At 33.6% G+C, this 24,317-nt stretch overlaps 1 protein-coding gene across 1 annotated transcript in view; it reads right to left on the reverse strand.

Moving 5' to 3' along the window:
* The window catches only part of LPCAT2 (lysophosphatidylcholine acyltransferase 2), an 80,549-nt gene that overhangs the window by 52,129 nt on the left and 4,103 nt on the right, over positions 1–24,317 (reverse strand). Inside the window, exons 2-7 of the mRNA XM_017530068.2 lie at positions 9,772–9,911; positions 6,836–7,053; positions 5,464–5,576; positions 3,424–3,484; positions 1,584–1,642; positions 39–73 (exon numbers count right to left, since the gene is read on the reverse strand). Of these exons, the coding sequence (XP_017385557.1) occupies positions 39–73; positions 1,584–1,642; positions 3,424–3,484; positions 5,464–5,576; positions 6,836–7,053; positions 9,772–9,911 (626 nt within the window). The remainder of the gene's footprint in view (positions 1–38; positions 74–1,583; positions 1,643–3,423; positions 3,485–5,463; positions 5,577–6,835; positions 7,054–9,771; positions 9,912–24,317) is intronic.

The following is a 24,317-nucleotide window of genomic DNA, read 5'->3' on the forward strand; positions in this document are numbered from 1 at the left end:
AAATTTATAGAAACTAATAATAGACCTAAGTGACTTACAATGTATATCCTTGCCATGTCCAGGTCACAGTATCCTATAATAAAGAAATTATTTTAGCTGTTAGTCTGGAGGAAAAATACCAAATAAAGATCTTATTTTAATATAAGGATTCATGTATTTATTTTCTGAAATTAAAAGCCAAATGTTGAGAAGTAAAATAAATATATTAATGGATTACATATCTACATAGCAAAGATCTTCCTAATGTCACCAACTTTTTATGAAATGACATGTTCTGAATTTTTTAAAAACTATTGTACATGCTTAGCCACTTTTCTTCTAATGTGAAAATATCTGGATAATTAATTTGCTTTTAAAAAACCCAGAATACATCAGTTTTCAAAAAAAAACATGCTTATTTGGGAGAAATGAAAGAATTTGAACATACGATAAACTCAAACCTATGGGCAGAAGTACAATGAATAAAAGTTTGATAGATCTTAATTCTTTCTTTAGACATAGATGTCCAAGGTAGAAAAACCAGCCTCTATATAGAAATTGATTTCATCAATAACTCTTAATCTTAAATAGTAGAGACAATTCATAGTTATATCCTGGCTTTTTATATAAATTCTCTAGTAAAGAAAGTTTCTCTCAGAACCAAAACATTCCCTCAAAAGTCTTTCTTTAGGAAAATCATAGTACAATCATTATCTAGAGGACAACAATGTAACTCAACTGGAGCAGAAGAGACTACTTCCTGAGACAACTCTGGACTTATATAAGATGTTAAGTTAGGCCAGGCATGGTGGCTCATGCCTGTAATCTCAGGACTTTGAGAGGGCAAGGAGGGTCAATCACTTGAGGTCAGGAGTTCAAGACCAGGCTGGCCAACAGGTTGAACCCCTGTCTCCATTAAATATTTGAAAATTAGCAAGACCTGGTGGAGCATGCTCCCCTGTATTTCCAGCTACTCAGGAGGCTGAGACAGGAGAGAGAATAACTTGAACCCAGGAGGCGGAGGTTGCAGTGAGCCAAGATCATGCCATTGTACTCCAGTCTGGGTGACAGAGCAAGACTCTGTCTCAAAAAATAAGAAAAAGTTAAGTTCTTCTCAGATATTTTCTTATTTAGTTAATCTACTTGCTACCAAGGCTCACACAATTAGTAAGTACTGAGCCAGTAATGAAAGACCAAGCCTCTCATATTGATCCTGCTATTTCAATACTTCTTCACTAGCAACAACCACTGAATCAGGAAAAGTTTCCTTCTAGAGTTAACGAAAATCACAAATTTTCACTACTCATTCTAATGAGACCCTAATCTTGGAATTAATCACACCAACATGGTGACAACAGAGTAGAGGCTAAAGAAATATCTTCCTGAAGTTCAGTAATAGAAAAATAATATTTAACATTGGTATCAATGGATATGTGCCTATCTTGCAAATTTTTGAAAACTAGATGTGGTGAGCAGAATGAGCTCGCCCATTGGCTTCCACCATTTATCTGTTCACAATCTTATTTATATATTAAAAGGGGTTCCAGAGTATCTGTGCTATTAGGAATATTGATATTTTTCCTGTAGTAAAATACTATGCTTACCAGCTTGTTTGGGTATCTGAGGAGGATTGGCTGCACTGGAACTCCTGGAATGAAGGCTCCTGCAACCACATTTAAATTTCATAATGTGTTTTTATGTGAATAAAAGTTTTATGATAAAGAAAAATTAGTAAATAGTATAAACAGACTAAATATTTTAAGAGTATGTATAATAGAATTCATTTGCTAAATGTTGGTAAATTCCTAGTGCTTACCAAATGAGAGATTTTTTGAATTAAGAACTACTGAGAGAAAATATTAAATGCTGTGCCTATGCCATTTAAAGTATTTGCTTATTCATTATTTATTCACTTTTTTCATTTTCTAAGTGTTAATATACAACAGAATTTTTAAAAATTATTATACTTGAAGCTTTCAGATACATGTGCAGAACGTGCAGGTTTGTTACATTGGTATATACGTGCCATGGGGGTTTGCTGCAGCCATCAACCTGTCATCTACATTAGGTATTTCTTCTAATGCTATCCCTCCCCTAGCGCCCTACCCTCCAACAGGCCCCAGAATGTGATGTTCCCTTCCCTGTGTCCATGTGTTTTCATTGTTCAACTCCCATTTATAAGTGAGAACATATGGTGTTTGGTTGTCTGTATCTGTGTTAGTTTGCTGAGAATGATAGTTTCCAGCTTCATCCATGTTCCTGCAAAGGACATGAACTCATCCTTTTTTATGGCTCCATAGTATTTCATGGTGCCATGGTGTATATGAGCCACATTTTCTTTATCTAGTCTTTCATTGATGGGCATTTGGGTTGGTTCTGAGTCTTTGCTGTTATGAACCGTGCTGCAATAAACATACATGTACGTGTGTCTTTATAGTAGAATGATTTATATCCTTTGGGTATGTACCCAGTAATGGGATTGCTGGGTCAATTGGCATTTCTGGTTCTAGATCTTTGAGGAATCACCACACTGTCTTCCACAATGGTTGAACTAATTTACACTCCCATCAACAGTGCAAAAGTGTTCCTATTTCTCCACATCCTCTCCAGCATCTGTTGTTTCCTGACTTTTTAATGATCACCATTCTAACTGGAATGAGATGGTATCTCATTGTGGTCTTTATCTGCATTTCTCTAATGACCAATGATGACGAGCCTTTTTTCATATGTTCGTTGACCACATAAATGTCTTCTTTTGAGAAGTGTCTGTTTATATCCTTAGCCCACTTTTTGATGGGGTTGTTTATTTTCTTCTTGAAAATCTGTTTAAGTTTCTTGTAGATTCTGGATATTAACCCTTTGTCAGATGGATAGATTGCAAAAATTTTCTCCTATTCTCAACAGAATTTTAAGGAATGATAAAATCATGACAAAGAAAAATAAGAAAATCTACATAAAACTAAACTCTTGAAGCAAGAACTACCACACTCACTAGAAGTGAGTCATAACTTTGCTGCTGAGCATTCTAGCAGCTAATACAAAAACATTTTAAAGTATTACAAATTATAAAGAAAGCTGCATTCACTGACTTCTAATGTTAAAAAAGAAGTGAATCTTAGAAGGCATCTGAAGACATTATAATGAAATAGGTTTTCTACTTGATGCCATAGAACCTCACGTGTCTGTGAGGGTTCCCAAATGCATTCACAGCCACACATCTCGAGCGCACATGCATGGAGTGGACACTACAAGGGGAAAGGAATTGTGACACCAAAAGAGAAAGCAAAGGAGTAAGTTCTGTGGATCCACAATGTTAAAAACTTGCTATCAGAAAAGAAAAAAATGCTCAGAGCAAGCTAAAGAGTTATTTTGTATATTTCTATAAAATCATTTGAGAAATCTTCCATATTACTTTGTTAGAATACATAATTTAATTTTTCTCACCTGGTTTAAAAGTAATCAAACAGGAACGATTAGTACAAGTACCTTCTGGGAAAACTAGTATCTTGGGAAAAAAGGAATAGATTTAATATTTCAATCTAATTAATAAATTACCTCTTTACTTGCTTTCTTATGACTGCACAAACAGCTGCCAATGATTAAAAAACAAAAATAAAATAAAAGGCTAACACTTGATTCCAATGAATGCTACCATCAGATAATTCAATTTTCTTATTAAAAAAATATTGTCTGACTATTAAGATAATTGGAAAATGGACTTAAGCTTTGAATAAAGAATATATTTAACAAATATCTCATAATGATAATACTAATGATCTGAATAAACTTAAAAGAAGATGCAGTATGTAATTCATGGTCAAATTGTACATTAGGCTACATTAAATTCTTTCTTCTGCTATATATCCTTAACCAAATAATTTCTTACTTTGTTTCAGATTCCCAGTAAATAATATTTACTTCCACAACATGTAGTTCAGATATGTCTTGAGGACAAAGGGAAAAAAAGAAATGTGTACAATGTGTTTTATGTTTACTTGAATTAGTTGACATATGGAATACAACTTAATATCTTTTTTTTCTTTTTCAGGCAGCGTTTTTAGCTTTTAACATCCTTCTTCAGGTTTTCAAGGTAAAAGATATGCAGTATGTTAGTTTCCTCCATTAACTAAGTAAAGTAGCAACTTAGTTTTCTTGTGCCCTTAAAATTTAGCCATGAATAAATTGCTAAGTGCATAAAATAAAATAAATTCCTGCAATCACAGCAGTTAGCAAAGGATTCTATGATAATTAGATAAGGAAAACATTTATCAGGCTACATTGCCACAATAAGAGGTTAAAATAAAAATTATGAATAGGTATAATCCCATTCTCCAATTTAAAAGTAGGTTTCCTATGACAATGGGATACAGTATCAAATATACTTTATTCAGTGAAAATTTAACAACTAAACTACTAAAAATTAATGGGTATACAGTGAATCATAAAATCTCAGAGCTGGAAGGGCCATTCAAAGTCACCTAGTACCTCTAAGGCTCAAATTCTTTCTACAATATCCCCCCCAAGTGGTTGTTCAGCCAATGCCTGAAAACTCTAGAAAAGGATGCCACATCAGACCATTTTACTTCTGGACAGAAAGTTCTTTAAGATGAGCAAAATGAGCTGAAATGTATTTATTTGTTATCTCCCACACTTACTAATCCTAGATATATTCTTTGGATCCATAGAGAAAAATCAAACTCTACTCCAAATGCCACCTATCTTCTTTTTAATCATTCCTTACATGCCTTGGTTTCTAAAACCACCTCTTTGGTCACATACTTCCTCTTGGACTTTAACATCTTCATGTCATCATGTATGGCTAGATCACTGTAGGACTATTAGTCTGCTAGAGATGAGTTGTTTACAACTGGGCAAAGATAAAGTGGTTCCTATTAGAATCACTCTTATTTTGCAGTAAATGTTACTCCTTCCTTGCTTTCAAAAGGGATTCCAGGGAAGTGAATGGTGAGATGGTAAAGCATGAAAAAACGTTCTACAGGTGATTTTGATATGCCCCTTGCACTGAAAAGCACTATCTAAATAAATTTCAGTAGAAATCAAAGATCTTAATCACTTACCCACCACAATATTGGGTATAACTGAGCTTGTATAATTAAGATTTTTAAATAAAATAGGAGATACTTTAGTATAATGGTCAGAGATACTAAGGTACCTATCTCCTATCTCATCTTTAAAGTGACAATTAAATTCAGACTTAGAGAATCACTTTTTATAACACAAAGAGAAAACTGGTTCAAAGAGTTTAGAGAATAAAAAAGAATGATAAATTTAATACCACCGAGCATCCATGGGAAAGAAGACTTCTTAATACTTGCTACTATATTTACTCTGCACCTATTATGCTAAAGATACCTAGTATAGGTGTCCACGGATATTGCTATCTGTGGATCCAAATGACTAAGTCTACATACATACAATGAATAAACTCTCAATATATTTAAGTTAACATCCACCATGTTTTACCTGGGGCCATTCTCCTCCTGATGTTGCTCGCTTTATTATTTCATTTATTGTGTTTTTTCGGGAATCTGGATCTACACGAGACACCAATACTGGTTGCACAGCCCGTAACAGTCCTTTAAAACAAATAAAAAGTCACAGGCATGCCATTTTTTGGCTAAAGCAACCACAGCAATAATTCTGGATATATAACACATTGTATGGAAAATTAAAATGAGAGTAAATGAAGAGAGCAATTAAAAAATGAATTTATTAGAACTTAGCTTCTAATTTCAAAAGGAGAAGTGGATATTTACAACTAAAAATATTTCATTAATTTAACAGGAGTAAGCAGCAAAAATATGAAAAGAAGCAAATGTAATTTTCCCCCTAAAGGTCTTCTTCCTCAATTGACATTAACGTTAGAGTATGCTACAAGATTATTGTTTTATTTTAGGAATACCTTGAAAACTGATTATTTGAATTCATAGTACACATAAGTAGGGGTAACCATTACTCGTGATACTGCAATTTTCAGCACAACAGTTTTTTTTTTAATAGCTTCCTGGTACATGAAAAATCAACCTCAATTTACCAAAAATCTATTGCTACACAATTTTTCAGGAAAAAGCTATATTACACAGAGCATGGTAGTTACGTTAAACAAACAAACAAACAAACAAAGTGTCTTAGCTGAATGACAAAGCTGCAAGAACTACTATTACTTCTCCAGAGCACCAAGGCAACATGAGGCAACTTTCACACTCACTCTCTCATGTGATGTTTGCAATAACCTTGGGACAACAGGGAGTAGTTACTTGGAGACAATTCCTGAGGGAGAGACCAAAGCATCTGGTGGGAAAAACATTTCACTTGTGCCATTATTTTTTTATGGCAGGAAGTACTTATTGTTCCACATCATAATTTTCAGAGAGCTACACATAGGTCCCTCATGGAGATTTGGAGGGCAATATGAAGAAAACAGTGAGGAGGAATGACTTACTGCATTTAGCAGCCTAATAGCCTGAAGATAAATTCATGAAACAACACATAACCTGTGTTTTCAGATTCTCTCAAATCAAACATGGGTTAAATTCTCTAAATCAAGCATGGGTAGTATCTGAAAACCACTCTTTCTGGCTATATATAAGAACAGAAAGACATAATGGTATAGTAATAAAAAGTTTTAAAGGGTTATGAGGCTATAAAAGGGAAGTCTCTAATCTTTTTTCATAAATATACTATTTCCGTGTAGTACCTTATTACAATAAAGTAAATAGGTTTGCAATGTTTTATTCTAAACTTTTAAAAAAGTTTACATATCAATAAACTATATATTTTATTTTAAAGCATGAGCATGAAAATATTTTATCTATGTTACCTTACAAGTACTTACTGCCAATCAGAGGGACTTGTGCATTCTCATTTCGAGATACCATAGAAGGTAACCCAGCTACAATACAGGCAATTCCATCAAAGAATGTTGAATGAGGGGCAGCAACAAAGACTGGTGCTTCCAAAGGACTTGCGACCTTTCCTTTTACAGCAACTATAAATCCCATTGAAAAGAACATAGCACGACCCAGAAACTTCAAAGCTGTTTGAGTAATTTTCCTATGAAAATATTAAAAAGACACAATTAGCTTTGTTAATTAAAGCTAGCAGCAGGGTTTTACTCTAAAATACAATAAGAAAACCAAAATACATCAGAGTGTTTCATATTAAAAACACAAGCTGAGGAGAATAATAGCTAACATTTACATGACACTCTTTCTGCCAGGTGCCAGGCACTATTCTAAATGCTTTATATGTATATTTAATCCTCGGCCTAATCTTTTGAAGTAGGTATTTTAAAATTATTTTTACACATGAGAAAACCGAGGCACAGAGAAGTAATTTGCCCAAGGACATGTGGCTAATAAACGGCTCCATCATTCTGAGACTATAAAGTGTTAAAAATGAATTTTCAAAACAATGAATTTTCAACAAACATCCCCTACTGAGATGTCCAAATATGTATTGTCCTTCAAAGTAGTTATCTTGGAAATCCACATTTGTTGTAATGAAGATGCTATGATCTCCTAAAACACTTTTGGAACTCTCACACTGAAGCTGTCTTCAGAATTATTTTAGGAATTTTTTAAAAAGTAAGTCTTGTTATCTGTATTGTTACAGTTTTAGATCTCATCAAGAATCATCTGAAGTTAGTTCACCATCTCACTTCCCTGGAATGAGATGCACTTGAGCAATCCAGAAACTACTTTTTTAAAGAACTTTTTAAAAAAGATTGTGCCATTAAAGGTTAGTTAATTCATCAAACTGTGCCAGGAACTGTGCTGGACACACAAGACAAATAAGATCCAGTTGGGCAGGGAAACAAAAATGTTTTCCCAGAAGTGCAAACGCAGAAGGGATATCTCAGTATGTGAATAAGCATATAGATTTTTATCAAAAAATAAAATATGTACATCATCCTGGAGGTATTTAATGAGAGGTTTTTTGTTTTTGTTTTTTTTTAGCCCTTGTCTTGCTCTATTGTCCAGGCTGGAGTGCAGTGGCGCAATCTTGGCTCACTGCAACCTCTGCCTCCCCAGTTCAAGCAATTCTCCTGCCTTAGACTCCTGAGTAGCTGGGATTATAGGCACCTCCCACCAGGCCTAATTTTTGTATTTTTAGTAGAGACGGGGTTTCACCATGTTGGCCAGGCTGGTCTCAAACTCCTGACCTCAAGTGATCCACCCACCTTAGCTTTTAAAAATAGGATTCTCATCTAATTATCTCCACATTTTTGTAATAATATAGTGAGAAGCCGTTGGCAACTAGCTCTGAGGAAGTTTCTGTGACTTTTATTTCACAAGAAGTTATATAAAGAAAATCAAAATACTTTTCCAAAGGGCATAGGAACTGTACCTCCCTTTCTTCACCTTTAGTTTAGAGAAGAGATTTCTACTCATGTAATGATACAAAGTGTATCCCTTTATCAAATTTCCACACCTCTCATTTTTTATCTATAGTGATATAACTTCTGATAACTATATTTATCCCATATTCGGAGTCATTAAACACTCCTATTTAACATGTTTAAAAAATGGCTGTTAGTCTGGTCCCACATAATATCTTCAACATAACCTGTTTGAGAGGAGAAAGAGATACTAGTTTAACGGACAAAAGTAAAACTTTCTTTTCTAACATTTATTATATCTATTGCCTGGATTCTTAGACCTATTCCTTTTATCATCCTAGGTTTTCATAAGCCACTGACATTAAAAACCAAAGAGGTAATCTGAAAAGAACTGGTGAGTCATAAAAAACATTCCTTCAAGTGTTGTTTTATACTATACAGCCTTGAGTTATAAAACAAAGGAGCATGGTTTACAAGAACTGAGATTTCTCTGGGGCATTACAGCATTGGATTCATTTCCACTTCAAACCAGCCTTGTGTCTGATATTGACATTTGTTCACCAGAACATGAACTGAACAGCAAACTACATATTTCTTTAAAAGTTTCTAGAATAGTATTTCTCAAAATTTTTGGAGGATGTATTCACATTTGAGATTTGGATACAAAAATATTCTTGCATATAAAAGAAATTGCCAACAATTTCAAAGAGTTTGACAATGCACTAAAACCTATCTACAGATTTGAAATTCACATGGAATCCATGGAGTCCAAATAAGAGGCTGCACTTACAAGGCATACAGATCACAACAATTTGGTTCTGTCCAATAAAAATAAACTTTTACCAGTAGTTTATTAATTCATGATCAGTTTCTCTTCTATTACCATCTTAATTAGATAATGCCTGAAAAGTAGTTCCATTCTGCCTCATGCTAATGTTTAAAACAACTAGACTACATTGGTTAATAATTAAATTGTTATTCTATTACAATAGAAATTACTATTAATTAATAAAAATAATATAATTAATCCACTTATGCCACTACAAAAACCTGTAGAGGGAGAAAAGCAAATGTAAAAACTGAGAAAGAGAAAAAGAGGTAATTTGTAGCTTCAATAGTCTCAAGTATAATAATAGTTGGGTATCTTTCCGAATTATGGATGTATCACATGTGGCAATAACTCAGAAAACAAAATATTTTAACATTAGGAAATTACATCTTTTAGAAGATTATCATAATGTAGTTGGCATTTGGGCAGTAATTTCTACACATTTTATATGAGAAATAAAAATAAATTATTATTTATTATTGAGTAGGTAGCAGTTAGATAAAGCTATTGATCACTGACTAAATTATTACAAACTCTTCTTATATTGATATATCTTAATTTAATATTATGTCCTAATATGTTAGACATAATTATTTCTTACCTCCTCCAACCAGTTACTGGGTGGGTCTGCTTTTCAGGACAGCATACTGTTGAAATTGCAGCAAATGGCCATGCAAGTAATAAAATTAACACAACCAATAAGGCACGAATTGGAAGCAGGATAATACCAAGAAGGAAAATCTGAAAGTCAAAGTTGGTAAAAATAGATGAATGGACATTATTTTAATTCATAACTATCAAACAGAAACATGTAACAGGAAAGTTTTATGGTATTCATGCGTTCAGTCAAGGATCAATTGTCTACTACCCTGTACCAGACAAGGATTCAAGCATAAAGAAAAATAACAAATTATATCTAACTTCACAAAGCCTACTGTGTAGCAAGAGAAACGCTGAAGAAAAACCGTAAGACAAATGATCTGTATATCCATGAAAGTTAATAGAGAATGCTGGGGGAACAAAGAAAAGGTGTATAGGATTTAGCAGCCAGGGAAAGCTTCCTGGAGGAGCTATAACTTGAACCGTCTTGCAAGATAAGCAGGAGCTAGCAAGGTAAGAAGGGGAATTTGCTTTTTGAGAGCTTTAGGTAGAAGAGTGAAGACATCAGAGTGTGAAGAAGTAAATGCATTGTTTTATATACCTGCCAGAACTTTATAACTAATAACAATCAAAACAGATGAGAAAATAAAAATAAATAAGAAGAAGAAATGAAAAGTGAATAAGTAAGAACAGCAAATAATACATGGATGCTTACTATGTGATGTACCAGGCATTCTAAGCATGTGGCATGTAGTAAGCTATTTAGGTTTTACAACCTTAAGTTTCAAGTTTTACATACCAGAAAGGAGTAGCACAGAAGGAGTTAAATTGCTTAAGATCACAAGTGGTAAAACCAGGATTTGAACCTAGTTTCGTTATAAAGTCTTTGCTCTTAATTCTTTCATTGTACTGCCTTTTGAGTGAAATAGACTGTGCTTATGTATATAGTACATTGTCGTTTTTTCTATAAGCCAATTATATTACTCAAATAGCATTCTTTTTCTGTCTCTACTGGTGCTTATATGATTCTGAGGCCATCAAATAATTTATTAAAAAATGCCAAAAATATTCTAATTATTTGGCCTCTAGAATACTAAATAGTAACACAAGGAAATGTACAGATCTAAAGTATACAATTCAATGAGCTTTGATAAATATATACTTGTGTAACCACCACCACAATTAACACATAAAACAAATTTACCACTCTGAGAAAGTCACCTTGTGCCTCTTCTAGTCAAACCCTATGTTCTTAGGCAACCAATGCTAGATTTTTATTGCCATAACTTAGTTTTATCTGTTCATAAACATCACATAAATGGAATCATATATCATGCATTCTTCCACTTAATATTTTTAATATGTTGTTTCATACATTAGTAATTCATTCATAATTGCAGAGTATTATTCCACTATGTAACTATATGACACTTTGTTTATTGATTCTCCTACTGATGAACATTTGGGTTGTTTCCAATTGTGGGCTATTATAAATAAAGCCACTACGAACATTCTTGTACAAGCCTTTCTGTGAATATGTTTTCATTTCCCTTTGGTAAACGCCTAGGAGTTGAAATGCTGGTTCATAGATGTTGTTTAACTTTATAATAACCCACCAGTTTTCTAAAGTTGTATCATATAAAAGTATCAGTAGAAATGTATGAGAATTTCAGCTGCTGTACATCCTTTCCAGCATTTGGTGTTGGTAGACTAAAAAAAAAAAACAAAACTTTATGGTCAGGCATGGTGGCTTATGCCTGTAATCTCAGCACTTTGAGAGGCCAAGGTGGGCAGATCATGAGGTCAGGAGTTCTAGACCAGCCTGGCCAACATGGTGAAACCCTGTCTTTACTAAAAATACAAAGAAATTAGCCGGACGTGGTGGTAGGCACCTGTAATCCCAGCTACTCGGGAGGATGAGGCAGGAGAATCGCTTGAATCCAGGACGCAGAGGTTGCAGTGAGCTGAGATTATGCCATTGCACAAGACTCCATCTCAAAAACAAAATGAAACAACAACAAAACAACTTTATCAAGGTATAATGTGCCTAAAAGAAAATACACCTATTTGAAGTTCATAGATTATGAGTTTCTCAAATGCATACCCCTATGCAATGACCACCACAATCAAGATATTTCCATCATCCCAAAAAGTTTTCTTTTGCCCTTTGCAATTAATGTACCCTCCCCAAACCTAAGCAACCACTGATAGGCTTTCTTTCACTACAGTTTTACTTGCTCTAGATTTTCATATAAGTAAAATCACATAGCATTTTCCTTTTTTTTTTTTTTTTTGAGATGGAGTCTCGCTCTGTCGCCTGGCTAGAGAGTGCAGTGGCGCTATCTCAGCTCACTGCAACCTCTGCCTCCTGGGTTCAAGCAATTCTTCTGCCTCAGCCTCCCTAGTAGCTGGTACTACAGGCGCACATCACCATGCCCAGCTAATTTTTTGTATTTTTAGTAGAGACGGGGATTTCACCATGTTGGCCAGGATGGTCTCGATCTCTTGACTCATGATCTGCCTGCCTTAGCCTCCCAAAGTGCTGGGATTACAGGCATGAGCCACTGTGCCTGACAGCATTTACCCTTTTATATCTGGCTTGATTACTTCATATTTTTAAGAGTCAGCCATATTGTCATATGTATCAGTATTTACTCTTTTTAATCAGAGAATACTATTCCATTGTATGAATATATCACAATCTATTTACTTGTTCAAGGACATTTGGTCCATTATAATTTTTCAACCGTTATTGTTCATATGAACATTAATGTTCAAATCTCTGTGTGACCATATATTTTCATTTTGCTGTAAATAAAATTATTGGGTCATAGGGCATGCTTAACTTTATTTAATACTACAAAACTATTTCCCAAAGTGCCTTCACCAGTTTACATCCCTAGCAAGGTATGAGAGTTCCTGCTGCTCCACATCCTTACCCACATATTGTATGGTCAGTTTTTTATTTTTTAATGTTAGCCATTAAAGTGGGTATAAAATGATATCTCATGTGGCTTTAATCTATTTTTCATGAACTATGGTGTTGAACACATTTTTCGTATGCTTATTGGTCATTTATTTAACTTCTTATATTAATGTCTGTTCAAGTCTTTGGCCCATTTTTACTGGGTTGTTAGTCTCTTTCTTATCAATTTGTAAGAGCTCTGTATAAATGCATACAAGCCCTTTGTCAATATATGCACTGAAAATATTTTCACTCATTCTGTGGCTTGCTTTCTCATTTTCTTAATGTCATTTTTTTATTAAAGTAATTTTAATTATGATGAAGCTTAATTTACCAATTTGTATTTTATGTTTAATTCTTTTCTGTTTCCTTCTGAAAAAATCTTTACCTCAAGGTCCTGAAAATATTCTATATTTTTTTCTTCTAGAAGCTGTATGATTTTGAGTTAGACATTTCAATCTATGGTCAATCTTCAATGACTTTTTGTGTGTGTGGTGTGCAGTATGGAGCAAAGTTCATTTTTAAGCATAAATTTATCCAGTTGTTGCAGCACCAAAAGACCTGACATTCCTCAATGAATTTTCTTGGCAATTTTGCAAAAACTCAATTGGATATTTAAGCATGGATTCTCTTTCTGTTGCATTGATCTGTTCATCTATACTTCTGTCAATACTCCACTATCTTATTTACCACAGCTTTGAAGTAAGTCTTGAAATCAGGTAGTGTGAGACCAACAACACTTTCTTCTTCGTCATTTTTCTGAAGGCTATTTTAGATACTTCACATTTCCAAATAAGTTTTAGAATTGTCAGTTTCCATGCATACACAAAAGCCTGTTAGAATTTTTACTGAGATTTCAAAATGAATCTACAGATCAGTTTGGAGGAAATTGCCATCCTAATAATATTGATTCTTCCAATTCATAAACGTGGTATATCTCTCCATTTATGTAAGTCTTCATTAATTTCTCACAGTAATATTTTGTAGTTTTCAGTGTAGTGGTCTTATATGGTTTTTTCCTAAGTATTTAATGTCATTTTATTGCTGTTATAAATTACTTGATTTAATTTTGTAATTATTTGCTCCTCTAGTATATAAATGTAAAATTGATTTTAAGTTTTCATATGGTATCCTATGACCTAGCCAGGTTCACTTATTAGTCATAGTAGTTAGTTGTTCTGTTGATTCCTTAGGAAGTTCTTCATATACAGTCTATATCATTTGTGAATAGGACAGTTATACTTTTCCCATTCTAATCCATATGTCTTTTACTCCTTTTTCTTACCTTATTGCACTGACTAGGATCCCTAAAATAATGTCAAACAGAAGTGGTGAACAAGGTATTTGTCTTGTTCCAAACGTTTGGGGAAATAGATTCAATATTTTACCACCATGGTATTAATTGTGGGTGTTTTGTAGATGCTCTGTAACTGATGGAGAAAGTTCCCTTTTATCCCTATTTTATCATGAAATTTTCTTATCATCAGTGGGTATTGAATTTTATCATGTAAGTTAATGAAATTTCTTCATCTATTGAGATGATCACATGCGTTTTATCATGTTTTGCTTATATGGTGAATTACATTGAAATTTGAATCTTACATGTTAAATCAACCTTATATTCCTGAGATACGATAAACTTGGAAGTAATACACAGTATCATCCTTTTTATACAATGCCATATTTGACCTGCTAATATTTTGTTAGGAGTTCTTACGTTTATGAGCATGAGGAATATTGATCTATAATTTTCTTTTCTTATGATGTCTTTTCAGATTAGATATCAAGGTAATGATAGCCCTATCAAAGTAATTAGGTAGTATTCCACACTTCTCTACTTTCTGAAAAACCTTGTGTGAGTGATTTTATTATATTCTTAAAAGTTTGACAAAATTTACTAGTGAAATAATCTTGGTGAAAAGTTTTCTTTAAATGTATATTTGTGTATACAAAATAAATTCAAATTCCTTCATAGATAAAGGTCTATCCATATTTTCTAGTTCTTGTGTCCATTTTTGACACACTGGATTTTTGTCCATTTCATGTACATGTTAAATTTACTGGCATAAAGTTATGAATAATGTTCCATTATTAGCCATCTAACCATAATGACATATGCTCTTTCGTTCTTGATACTGGTAATTTGTATTTTCTTTCTGGTTTTCTTATCAGACTTGGTAAGTATTTATCAATTCCATTAAAAGGATTTATCAATTCCATTAGTCTATTCTATGAATCTATTAACAAATGTTTCATTTTAATTTTCTATGTGGTTTTCTATTTCCCTGATTATTGCTCTCATCTTTATTATTCCTTTCTTTGATTTACTTTGTGTTTAATTTTCTCTTCCAGCTTCTGAAGGTGAAAACTTAAATCATTAATCTTTTTTTTTTTTTTGCTATTAAAATGTTAGAGTTTTTTGTTTGTTTGTTTGTTTGTTTTTTCCCATTTATTTATTTTATTGCATTTAGGTTTTGGGGTACATGTGAAGAACATGCAAAATTGTTGCATAGGAACACATATGGCAGTGTGATTTGCTGCCTTCCCCCCCCATCACCTACATCTGGCATCTCTCCCCTTGCTAACTCTCCCCAGCTTCCCACCCCCCACCCTCCCTCCCCTATTTCCCCCCAACTGACCCCAGTGTGTAGTGCTCCCCTCCCTGTGTCCATGTGTTCTCATTGTTCAACACCCGCCTATGAGTGAGAACATGCGGTGTTTGATCTTCTGCTCTTCTGTCAGTTTGCTGAGAATGATGGTTTCCAGGTTCATCCATGTCCCTACAAAGGTCCCTAACTTATCGTTTTTGATGGCTGCATAATATTCCATCGTGTATATGTGCCACATTTTCCCTATCCAGTCTATCGTCGATGGGCATTTGGGTTGGTTCCAGGTCTTTGCTATTGTAAACAGTGCTGCAATGAACATTCGTGTGCACGTGTCCTTATAGTAGAACGATTTGTAATCCTTTGGATATATACCCAGTAATGGGATTGCTGGGTCAAATGGAATTTCTATTTCTATGTCCTTGAGGAATCGCCACACTGTCTTCCACAATGGTTGAACTAATTTACACTCCCACCAACAGTGTAAAAGTTTCCTATTTCTCCACATCCTCTCCAGCATCAGTTGTCTCCAGATTTTTTAATGATCGCCATTCTAACTGGCGTGAGATGGTATCTCAATGTAGTTTTGATTTGCATTTCTCTGATGACCAGTGATGATGAGCATTTTTTCATATGTTTGTTGGCCTCACGTATGTCTTCTTTTGTAAAGTGTCTGTTCATATCCTTTGCCCACTTTTGAATGGGCTTGTTAGTTTTTTTCTTGTAAATCTGTTTTAGTTCTTTGTAAATTTTGGATATCAGCCCTTTGTCAGATGGGTAAACTGCAAAAATTTTTTCCCAATCTGTTGGTACAGTAATCAAAACAGCATGGTACTGGTACCAAAACAGAGATATAGACCAATGGAACAGAACAGAGGTCTTGGGGGCAACACAACATATCTACAACCATCTGATCTTTGACAAACCAGTCAAAAACAAGCAATGGGGAAAGGATTCCCTGTTCAATAAATGGTGTTGGGAAAGCTGGCTAGCCATGTGCAGAAAGCAGAAACTGGACCCCTTCCTGACACCTTACACTAAAATTAACTCCAGATGGATTAAAGACTTAAACATAAGACCTAACACCATAAAAACCCTAGAAGAAAATCTAGGCAAAACCATTCAGGACATAGGTGTAGGCAAGGACTTCATGACCAAAACACCAAAAGCATTGACAACAAAAGCCAGAATAGACAAATGGGACCTAATCAAACTCCACAGCTTCTGCACAGCAAAAGAAACAATCATTAGAGTAAATCATTAATCTTAAGTCTTTCTTCTTTTCTATGTGTTTAACTGTATTGGTTTAGTTGCAAGCACTGCTTTAACTGCATCCCACAATTTTGATATGTTGTCTTTTGTTTACATTTAGTTTAAAACATTTTGTAATTTCACCTATAATATGTTTTTGACCCAGGGACCATTTTAAAGTATATAGCTTGATTTCTAAATATGCCCATTTTTATCGGATGTATTTGTTATTGATTTCTAACATAATTCATTGTGGTCAGAGAATATCCTATATAATATTTCAAACTTTTGAAATTTATTGAGTTGTTTTTATGATCCAGCATTGGGTCTATGTTGATAAGCATTCAATGTGTACTTGAAGGTATATTCTGGTATTATTGGATGTAGTGTTCCATAAATTTCAATTCAGTCAAAGTGGTTACCAATGTTCAAATCTTCTGTGTTATTAATCTTTGGTTTGACTCTTCTGCCAATTACCAGGAAAGGGGTGTTTCTATCCTCAATTATGTTTTATCTATTTCTTTGTTTAATTCTCTCAATTTTAGCTTCATGTTTTCAAAGTTCTGACATTAGGTACATAAACATTAAGTGCTGCTAAGTTTTCCCACTGACCTTTTTATTTTAAGAAATGTCCCTCTTTATATGTGGTGTTATGACATGTCTTGAAGTCTACTTTATCTGATATTAGTATGTATCAGCTTCCTACACTTATTATTTCCATGTTATATTTTCTTATCTTTTTATTTACATTTATAGTGCATGTATTGTAAATTAATGTATAGCTGAGTCTTTTTTGTCCAGTCTGAAGATCTTTGCCTTTACATTAGAATGTTAATGTATACCAAATTTAATTATTGATGTATTTGGATATAAATCTACTGTTTTGCTGTTTTTCTATATATCCCATCAGTTCCCATCAGTTTTATGTTTCTGTTTCTCTTTTCTGTTTTCTCGAGTTCATGAAATTTTTCTCTAGTGATCCATTTAAATTTCTTTAATGGCTCCTTAGCTGTATCTTCTTGTACTTTTAGTCAGCAGTTGGTCTGAAGATTACAATGTGTGCTTAGCATAAGACAATCTACTCTGAGTTAACGCTATACCACTTCACAGAAAGTGTAAGAAAAGCAGTACAATTCCATCCTATCCACCATTCTTTCAGTATTGTTATATGTTTTACCTCTACATATATGTAAACCCAGGAAAATAATAATTTTTGTATTAAATGGTTACATTTTCTAACTCTTTGGTGAAATTAATATAAAGAAAAAAGTTTGATATTGTTATTTCCGTATTTACCATTTCCAGTGTTCTTCATTCTTTCCTGTATATCTAAGTCTCAATCTGGTGTTATTTTCCTATAACTCAAGAAACTTTCTTCACCATTTCTTGAATGCAGGCCTGACCACAAATTCCCTCCATTCTCACTTATCTGAAAATGCCTTCATTCTCCCTTCATTTCAGAATAATATTTTCATTGGATATAGAATTCTGGGTTGATACTTGGGTTGGGTTATCTTTTTATTGGTGCATTCTAAGAGTTCTTTATATATTTTGAACACTCTACTCTTACTAAATGTATAATTTGCATATATTTTCTTCCATTCAGTAAGTTATCTTTTCAATTTCATGGTAGTGTACTTTGAATCACAAAATGTTTTATTTTGATGAAGTACCCTTTACCCATTCTTTCTTTGGTTGCTAGTACTTTTGTTGTATGTCTAGAAAACCACTGCCTAATCCAAGGTCAGGAAGTTTGACACTTACGTTCTCTTCTAAGAGTTTTATGGCTTTAAGTCTTATATTTAGTATTTTGATTCACTTTGAGTTAATTTTTGTATATGCTGTGACACATGTCAATCCAATTGTCCCAGACCATTTGTTGCAAAAACTAGTCACTCCCTTTTATCGTCTTGGCAATCCTGTGGAAAATCAATGGCCACAGATGTATGAACTTACTTCAGTACTGTCAATTCTATTTCATTGATCTATATGTCTGTCTTGTTACCGGTACAACACAGTCTTGATTACTGTAGCTTCATAGTAGGTTTTAAAATTGAGAAATGTGAGTTCTCCAATTTTGTTTTTATTTTTCAAGATTCTTTTGGTTGTTTGTAGTCCCTTGCATTTCTGTATGAATTTTTAAATTAGCTTGTCAATTTCTGGAAATAAATAAAAAAGCCAGCTGATATTTTGATAAGGATTATATTAATCTGTAGATCAGTTTGGGGAGTATCATTATCTTAACAATTTAAGTCTTCCAAATCTATGAATACAGAATACAATGGTATTTTGTAGTTTTCAGTGTAGAATTCTTCTGTTGCTAAAGTATTTCACTCCTTTTGATGCTAAGTTAAATTGAACTGTTTTTTAAATTTCATTTTCAGATTGTTGTTTGTGAAAAAACATACCATGATTTTTTCATATTGATCTTGTATCCTGTCATCTTGCTGAACTTCTGTATCAGCTCCAAGTGTTTTTGTGCATTCCTTAGGATTTTCTATGTTTAAAAAATCATGTCATCTTGATAGTTTTACTTCTTCCTTTCCAATATAGATGTCTTTTCTTTTTCTTGCATAATTGCCCTTGTTAGAACCTACACTACAATGTTGAATAGAAGTAATGAGAGTAGGCATCACTGTCTTGTTCCTGATCTTAGAAAACTTCTTGGTGTTTCACTATTAAGTATAATGATAGCTGTTTTTCACAGATGCCCTTTATAAGGCTGAGGAAATTCCTTTCCATTCTTAGTTTATTGAGTGGCTTTTACCATGAATGGGAGTCAAATCATTTTTCTCTGTCTGTTAAAATGATCTTGTGCCTTTTATTCAATAAATATGGTGCTCATATTAATTTTTCTACATTGAACCAGAATTACATTTTTAGGATAAATCCCACTTTGCCATGGTATAATCCCTTTTATTAGTTGCTGGATTCAGTTTGCTAGCATTTTATTGAGGATTTTTGCACATATATTCACAATGAATCTTGGTCTATAGTTTTCTTTTATTGTGATGTCCTTTTTTGGTTTTGGTATCAGAGTAGGCCTGGACTCACAGAATAAGTTGGGGAGTATCCCCTCTTATTTTTTGGAAGGACTTATGAAGGATTGGTATTAATTCTTCTTTAACCCTTTGGTAGAGTTCACCAGTGAAGCCATCTGGTCCTCAACTTTTCTCTGTGGGATGTTTTTAATAACTAGTTAATCCCTTTATTTTATTACAGATCTATTTGATTTTTTACTTACTCTTGAATCAGTTTGGTATTTTGTGTCTTTCTAGAAATTGGTCATTTCAACTAAGTTATTTAATTTGTTAGCATGCAATTGTTCATATAATTCTTATAATCCTTTTTATTTTGGAAAGGTCAGTAATATTGTTCTCTCTTAATTTGAGTCTTCTTCCATTTTTTTCTTGGCTAGTGTAGACAAATATTTGTCAAATTTTTTTCAGAGTACCAACTTTTAATGGTGGTGTTTTTCTCTATTGTTTTATTATTACTTTGGAATCATTGGTTATTTAGAAGTAATTTATTTCAATGTATTTTTTTGTGAATTTCCAACTTTTTTTCTGTTATTGATTTCTAATTTCAATACACTGTAGTCAGAGTACATACTTTGTATTATTTTAACCACTTTATATTTATTGAGACTTGTTTTATGGCCTAACATATGGTCTACCTTGGCAAATGCTCCGACAGCAGAAAACACAGAATGTTTTTTCTCTAGTGTTGAGGGTTTTACAATATAAATCTATTAGATCTAGTCAGTTTACAATGTTCTTCAAGTCTTCTATTTCCTTGTTGATACTGTCTCATTGTTCTACCTTCTATCATTATTGAGTAATTGAAGTCTCTAGTATTGTTGAATTGTCTATTTCACCCTTCAGTTCTGCCACTTTTTGCTTTGTTTATTTCTGGGCTCTGCTGTTAGATGCATATATGGTTATAATTACATCCTAATGAATCAACCCTTTTATCATTATAAATGTCTTTCTTTAGCAAAAATTTCTGTCTTGAAGTCTATTTTATCTAATAGTAATACAACCATGTCAGCTCTTACTTGGCTACTGTTTGCATGGTATATCATTTTTCATCTTTTTACTTCCAAACTATTTGTGTATTTGAATCAAAAGTATGTCTCTTGGCCAGGCATGGTAGCTCACACCTATAATCCCAGCACTTTGCGAAGCCAAGGCAGAAAGACTGCTAGAGCCTAGAAGTTTGAGACCAGTCTGGGCAATATAGGGAGACTCCACCTCTATAAAAAAATATAAAAATTTGTTGGGTGCGGTGGTGCATGCCTATAGTGGCAGCCATTCAGGAAGCTGAGATGGAAGGATCGCTTGAGCCAGGAGGTCGAGGCTACAGTGAGCTGTGATTGTACCACCACACTCCAGCCTGGGTGACACAGTGAGACTCTGCCTCTATGTAAATAAATGAATAAATAAATAAAGTGTGTCCATTTAAGGAGGTGTACAGTTACATATTTTTATGAATTCTGCCAATCTTCATTTTAATTGAATTTTTATCAATTTATATTTAATGTAATTACTAATAAGGTAGAATTTATATATGACATTTTGCTAGTTGCTGTCTATATGTCTTATATCTTTTTTTATTTCTCTATGTCTACATTGCTGCCTTCTCCTGTGTTAAATATTTTCTATGGTACCATTTTAATTCCCTCATTCTTTCTTTTGCTATATTTAAAAATGTATTTGCTTAGTGATTGTCCTAAGTGTTTTCACCTTAACTTATAATCATTATCTGGTTTGGATCAACCAACTTAATTTCAATAGTATACAAAAACTGTGAGCCATTCCCTCCTGTCTCCTATTTGCATTATTGTTATACAAATTACGTCTTAATACATTGTATGTCCATCAACACAGATTTATAATTATTGTTTTATGTAGACTTTTAAAAGTTGGGTTAAAAAAAGATTTACAAACAAAAAAATGACATTTGTACTGTCCTTTATATCTACTCATGTAGTTGCCTTTACCACTGCTGTTTATGTCTTCATGTGAATTTGAGTTACTTTCCAGTATCCTTTCATTTCAGCCTGAGGGACTCCCTTTATTATTTATTTTAGGGCATGTGTGCTAATGAAAAATTCTCTTAGTTTTTGCTCATTTGTACTTCATTTTAAGGATAGTTTTCTGGCTATGCAATTCTTTGTTGACAGTCTTCTTCTTTCAGCACTTTAAAAATGTCATCCTGTTATTCCCTTCTGGTCTTTGTAGCTCTTGATGAGCAATCAGTCATTAATCTTGCTGAGGATTCTTTGTACATAACGAGTTGCTTCTCGCTGTTTTCAAGATTATTCTTCTTTGGATTTCAATGGTTTAATTATGATATCTGTAGATATAGATATCTTTGAGTTTATTCTTAGAGTTCCTTGAGCTTCTTGAGTAGGCAGATTAGTGTTTTTAACCCAATTCATCAAATTTTTGGCCATGATTTCTTCTAATATTCTTTCTGCCCCTTTCTTCTTTCCTGGGACTCCCATTATGAATCTGTTTGTAAAGTTGTTAGTGTCCATAGGTCTCTGAGACTGTTTGGTTTTCTTCATCTTTTTTTTCTTTATGTTCCTTAAACTAGATAATCTCAGTTTATCTGTTTTCAAGTTTGCTGATTCCTTTTTTGTTTGATATAGTCTACTGTTGAGCCACTCTAGTGAATACACACACACACACACACACACACACACTCTCTCTCTCTCTCTCTCTCTCTCTCTCTCTCCATCTTTATTGATATTATCCATTTGGTGATAACCTGCTCCATACTTTCTTTTAGCTCTTTTCACATGGTTTCCTTTAGTTATTGGACCATATTTTAAATATCTGATTTAAAGTCTTTGTACAGTAAGACTAAAGTCTGGGCTTGCTCAGGGAAAGTTTGCATTGACTGCTTTTTTTTTTTTTTAACTATTTGTAAGCTATACTTTATTTTTCCTTATATACCTCGCAATTTTTAAATGAAAACTAAACATCTTAAATAATATAGCAACTCTGGAAAAGATTCTCATCCCTTACCAGGATTTGTTGTGATTACTATTTGTTGTTGTTGATAGTTGTTTGTTTAGTGTATTTTATAAACTAATTTGTAAAGCTTGTATTCTTTGCCATTGTGGCTACTAAATTTAAAGTCTCTGTCCAGGTACCTTAGTAATCAGTTAACGATTAGATATTTTCTTAAGTACCTGAAACCAATAAGTTTCCTGATGCTTGCAAAGGGTCTCTGTGTACATGTTGGGGCACACCATAAATAGTCAGATGACAGATGACAACTCTGTCTTAGCCTTCACTTTCTGCTAGTACAGAGCCTCAAGGTTAGTCAGAGGTAAGAGCTTAGGGTATTTTTAGAAATTTTCAGGACATGTGCATAGCCTCAAGCATGAACAAAGCCTTACTTATTGTGGAGAGCCTTCAAGATTCCTATGAATATGTCAAAGCTTTTAAAGTCCCCTATGATCATCTCATCCCCTAGCATTTTATTTTAAGGTTTTGGCTAGCCTACTGTTTACTCCAACTGTTACCCACTGCCTCAGGCAGCTGTGATGTTAAGTAATTGCCTCTGATTTTTTAATTTTTATTTTTTAAGAAGCAGAGTATCTCTATGTTGCCTAGGCTGCCTTTGAATTTCTGGGCTCAAGAAATCCTCTTGTATCAGCCTCCTGAATAGCTGGGACTACAGGTGTGCACCACTGCACTCACTTTCCTCTGATTGTTTTTGACAAACACCCTTGAGAAAAGGCTATTTGCACTGTGTAAGCACCAAGACAAATCACATGAAGACAGTTTGGCAAAGGAGGCCTTCCAGGCAGCCACCAGACTGACCAATAATGACAATTCCTTGGGAATGAGGCTTTGAAGAAACTCCAACACTATTCTTGCCCCTCTAGTGGTTGCCAGATTACTGGTTTTCATTATGTCTGCAGACTGCTGGTTTCTAAGGTTACTACAGAGCTTAGGATGAGGAATGAGAATAAAATAAAACTGTCACAAAGTCTACTATTCTTATCAAGAGTCAGCACTCTTAAATAAATGCTCCTTGGATTGTTGAAAGCCTTTGGTTAATTTTTAGAGCTATGACAAAGCTGATTCTGATAATTTTTTTGCGTTTTCATTGTTTTTATGGAGAAGATAATTTTCAGAGGCCTTTACTTCACCAATTTTGCTGATGTCTCATTTCAATTTTTTTCATTCTGCTTTTTAAACTGAATAATTTCTAGTGACCTAACTTCAAGTTCATTGACACTTTCTTTTACCATCTCCAATGTGTTGTTAAGCCTATCTAGTTAATTTTCCATTTCAGATATAATAATTTTCAGTTTCAGAATGCCCATTTGGTTCTCTTTTACATTTTCTATTTCTCTGCTAAAGCTCCCCTGAGCTATTCATTCATTATGTCACTCTTTACTTTTAAGTCCTTGAGCATTTTTACAATAGCTACTTTAAAGTATTTTTCTGCAAAGTACTACATTTGGTCATCTTAGAGTTTATTTTTATTGCCTGATTTTTCTTTTGATAATAGGTCACACTTTCCTATTTCTTTGATGTCTAGTATAGTTTTTGTAGTATAGTGGCCATTTTGGACGATATATTACAGATATTCTAGATTCTGTTACCCTTTTCTAAAGAGTATTGATTTCTGTCCTAGCAAGTAGGTAAAATTCTGGCTGGTTGCATTTACCTTGTGAAGGCATAGTTTTATACTTTTTAA

The sequence above is a fragment of the Cebus imitator genome, unplaced genomic scaffold (genome assembly GCF_001604975.1).
Source record: "Cebus imitator isolate Cc_AM_T3 unplaced genomic scaffold, Cebus_imitator-1.0 Scaffold63, whole genome shotgun sequence".
Taxonomy (NCBI): domain Eukaryota; kingdom Metazoa; phylum Chordata; class Mammalia; order Primates; family Cebidae; genus Cebus; species Cebus imitator.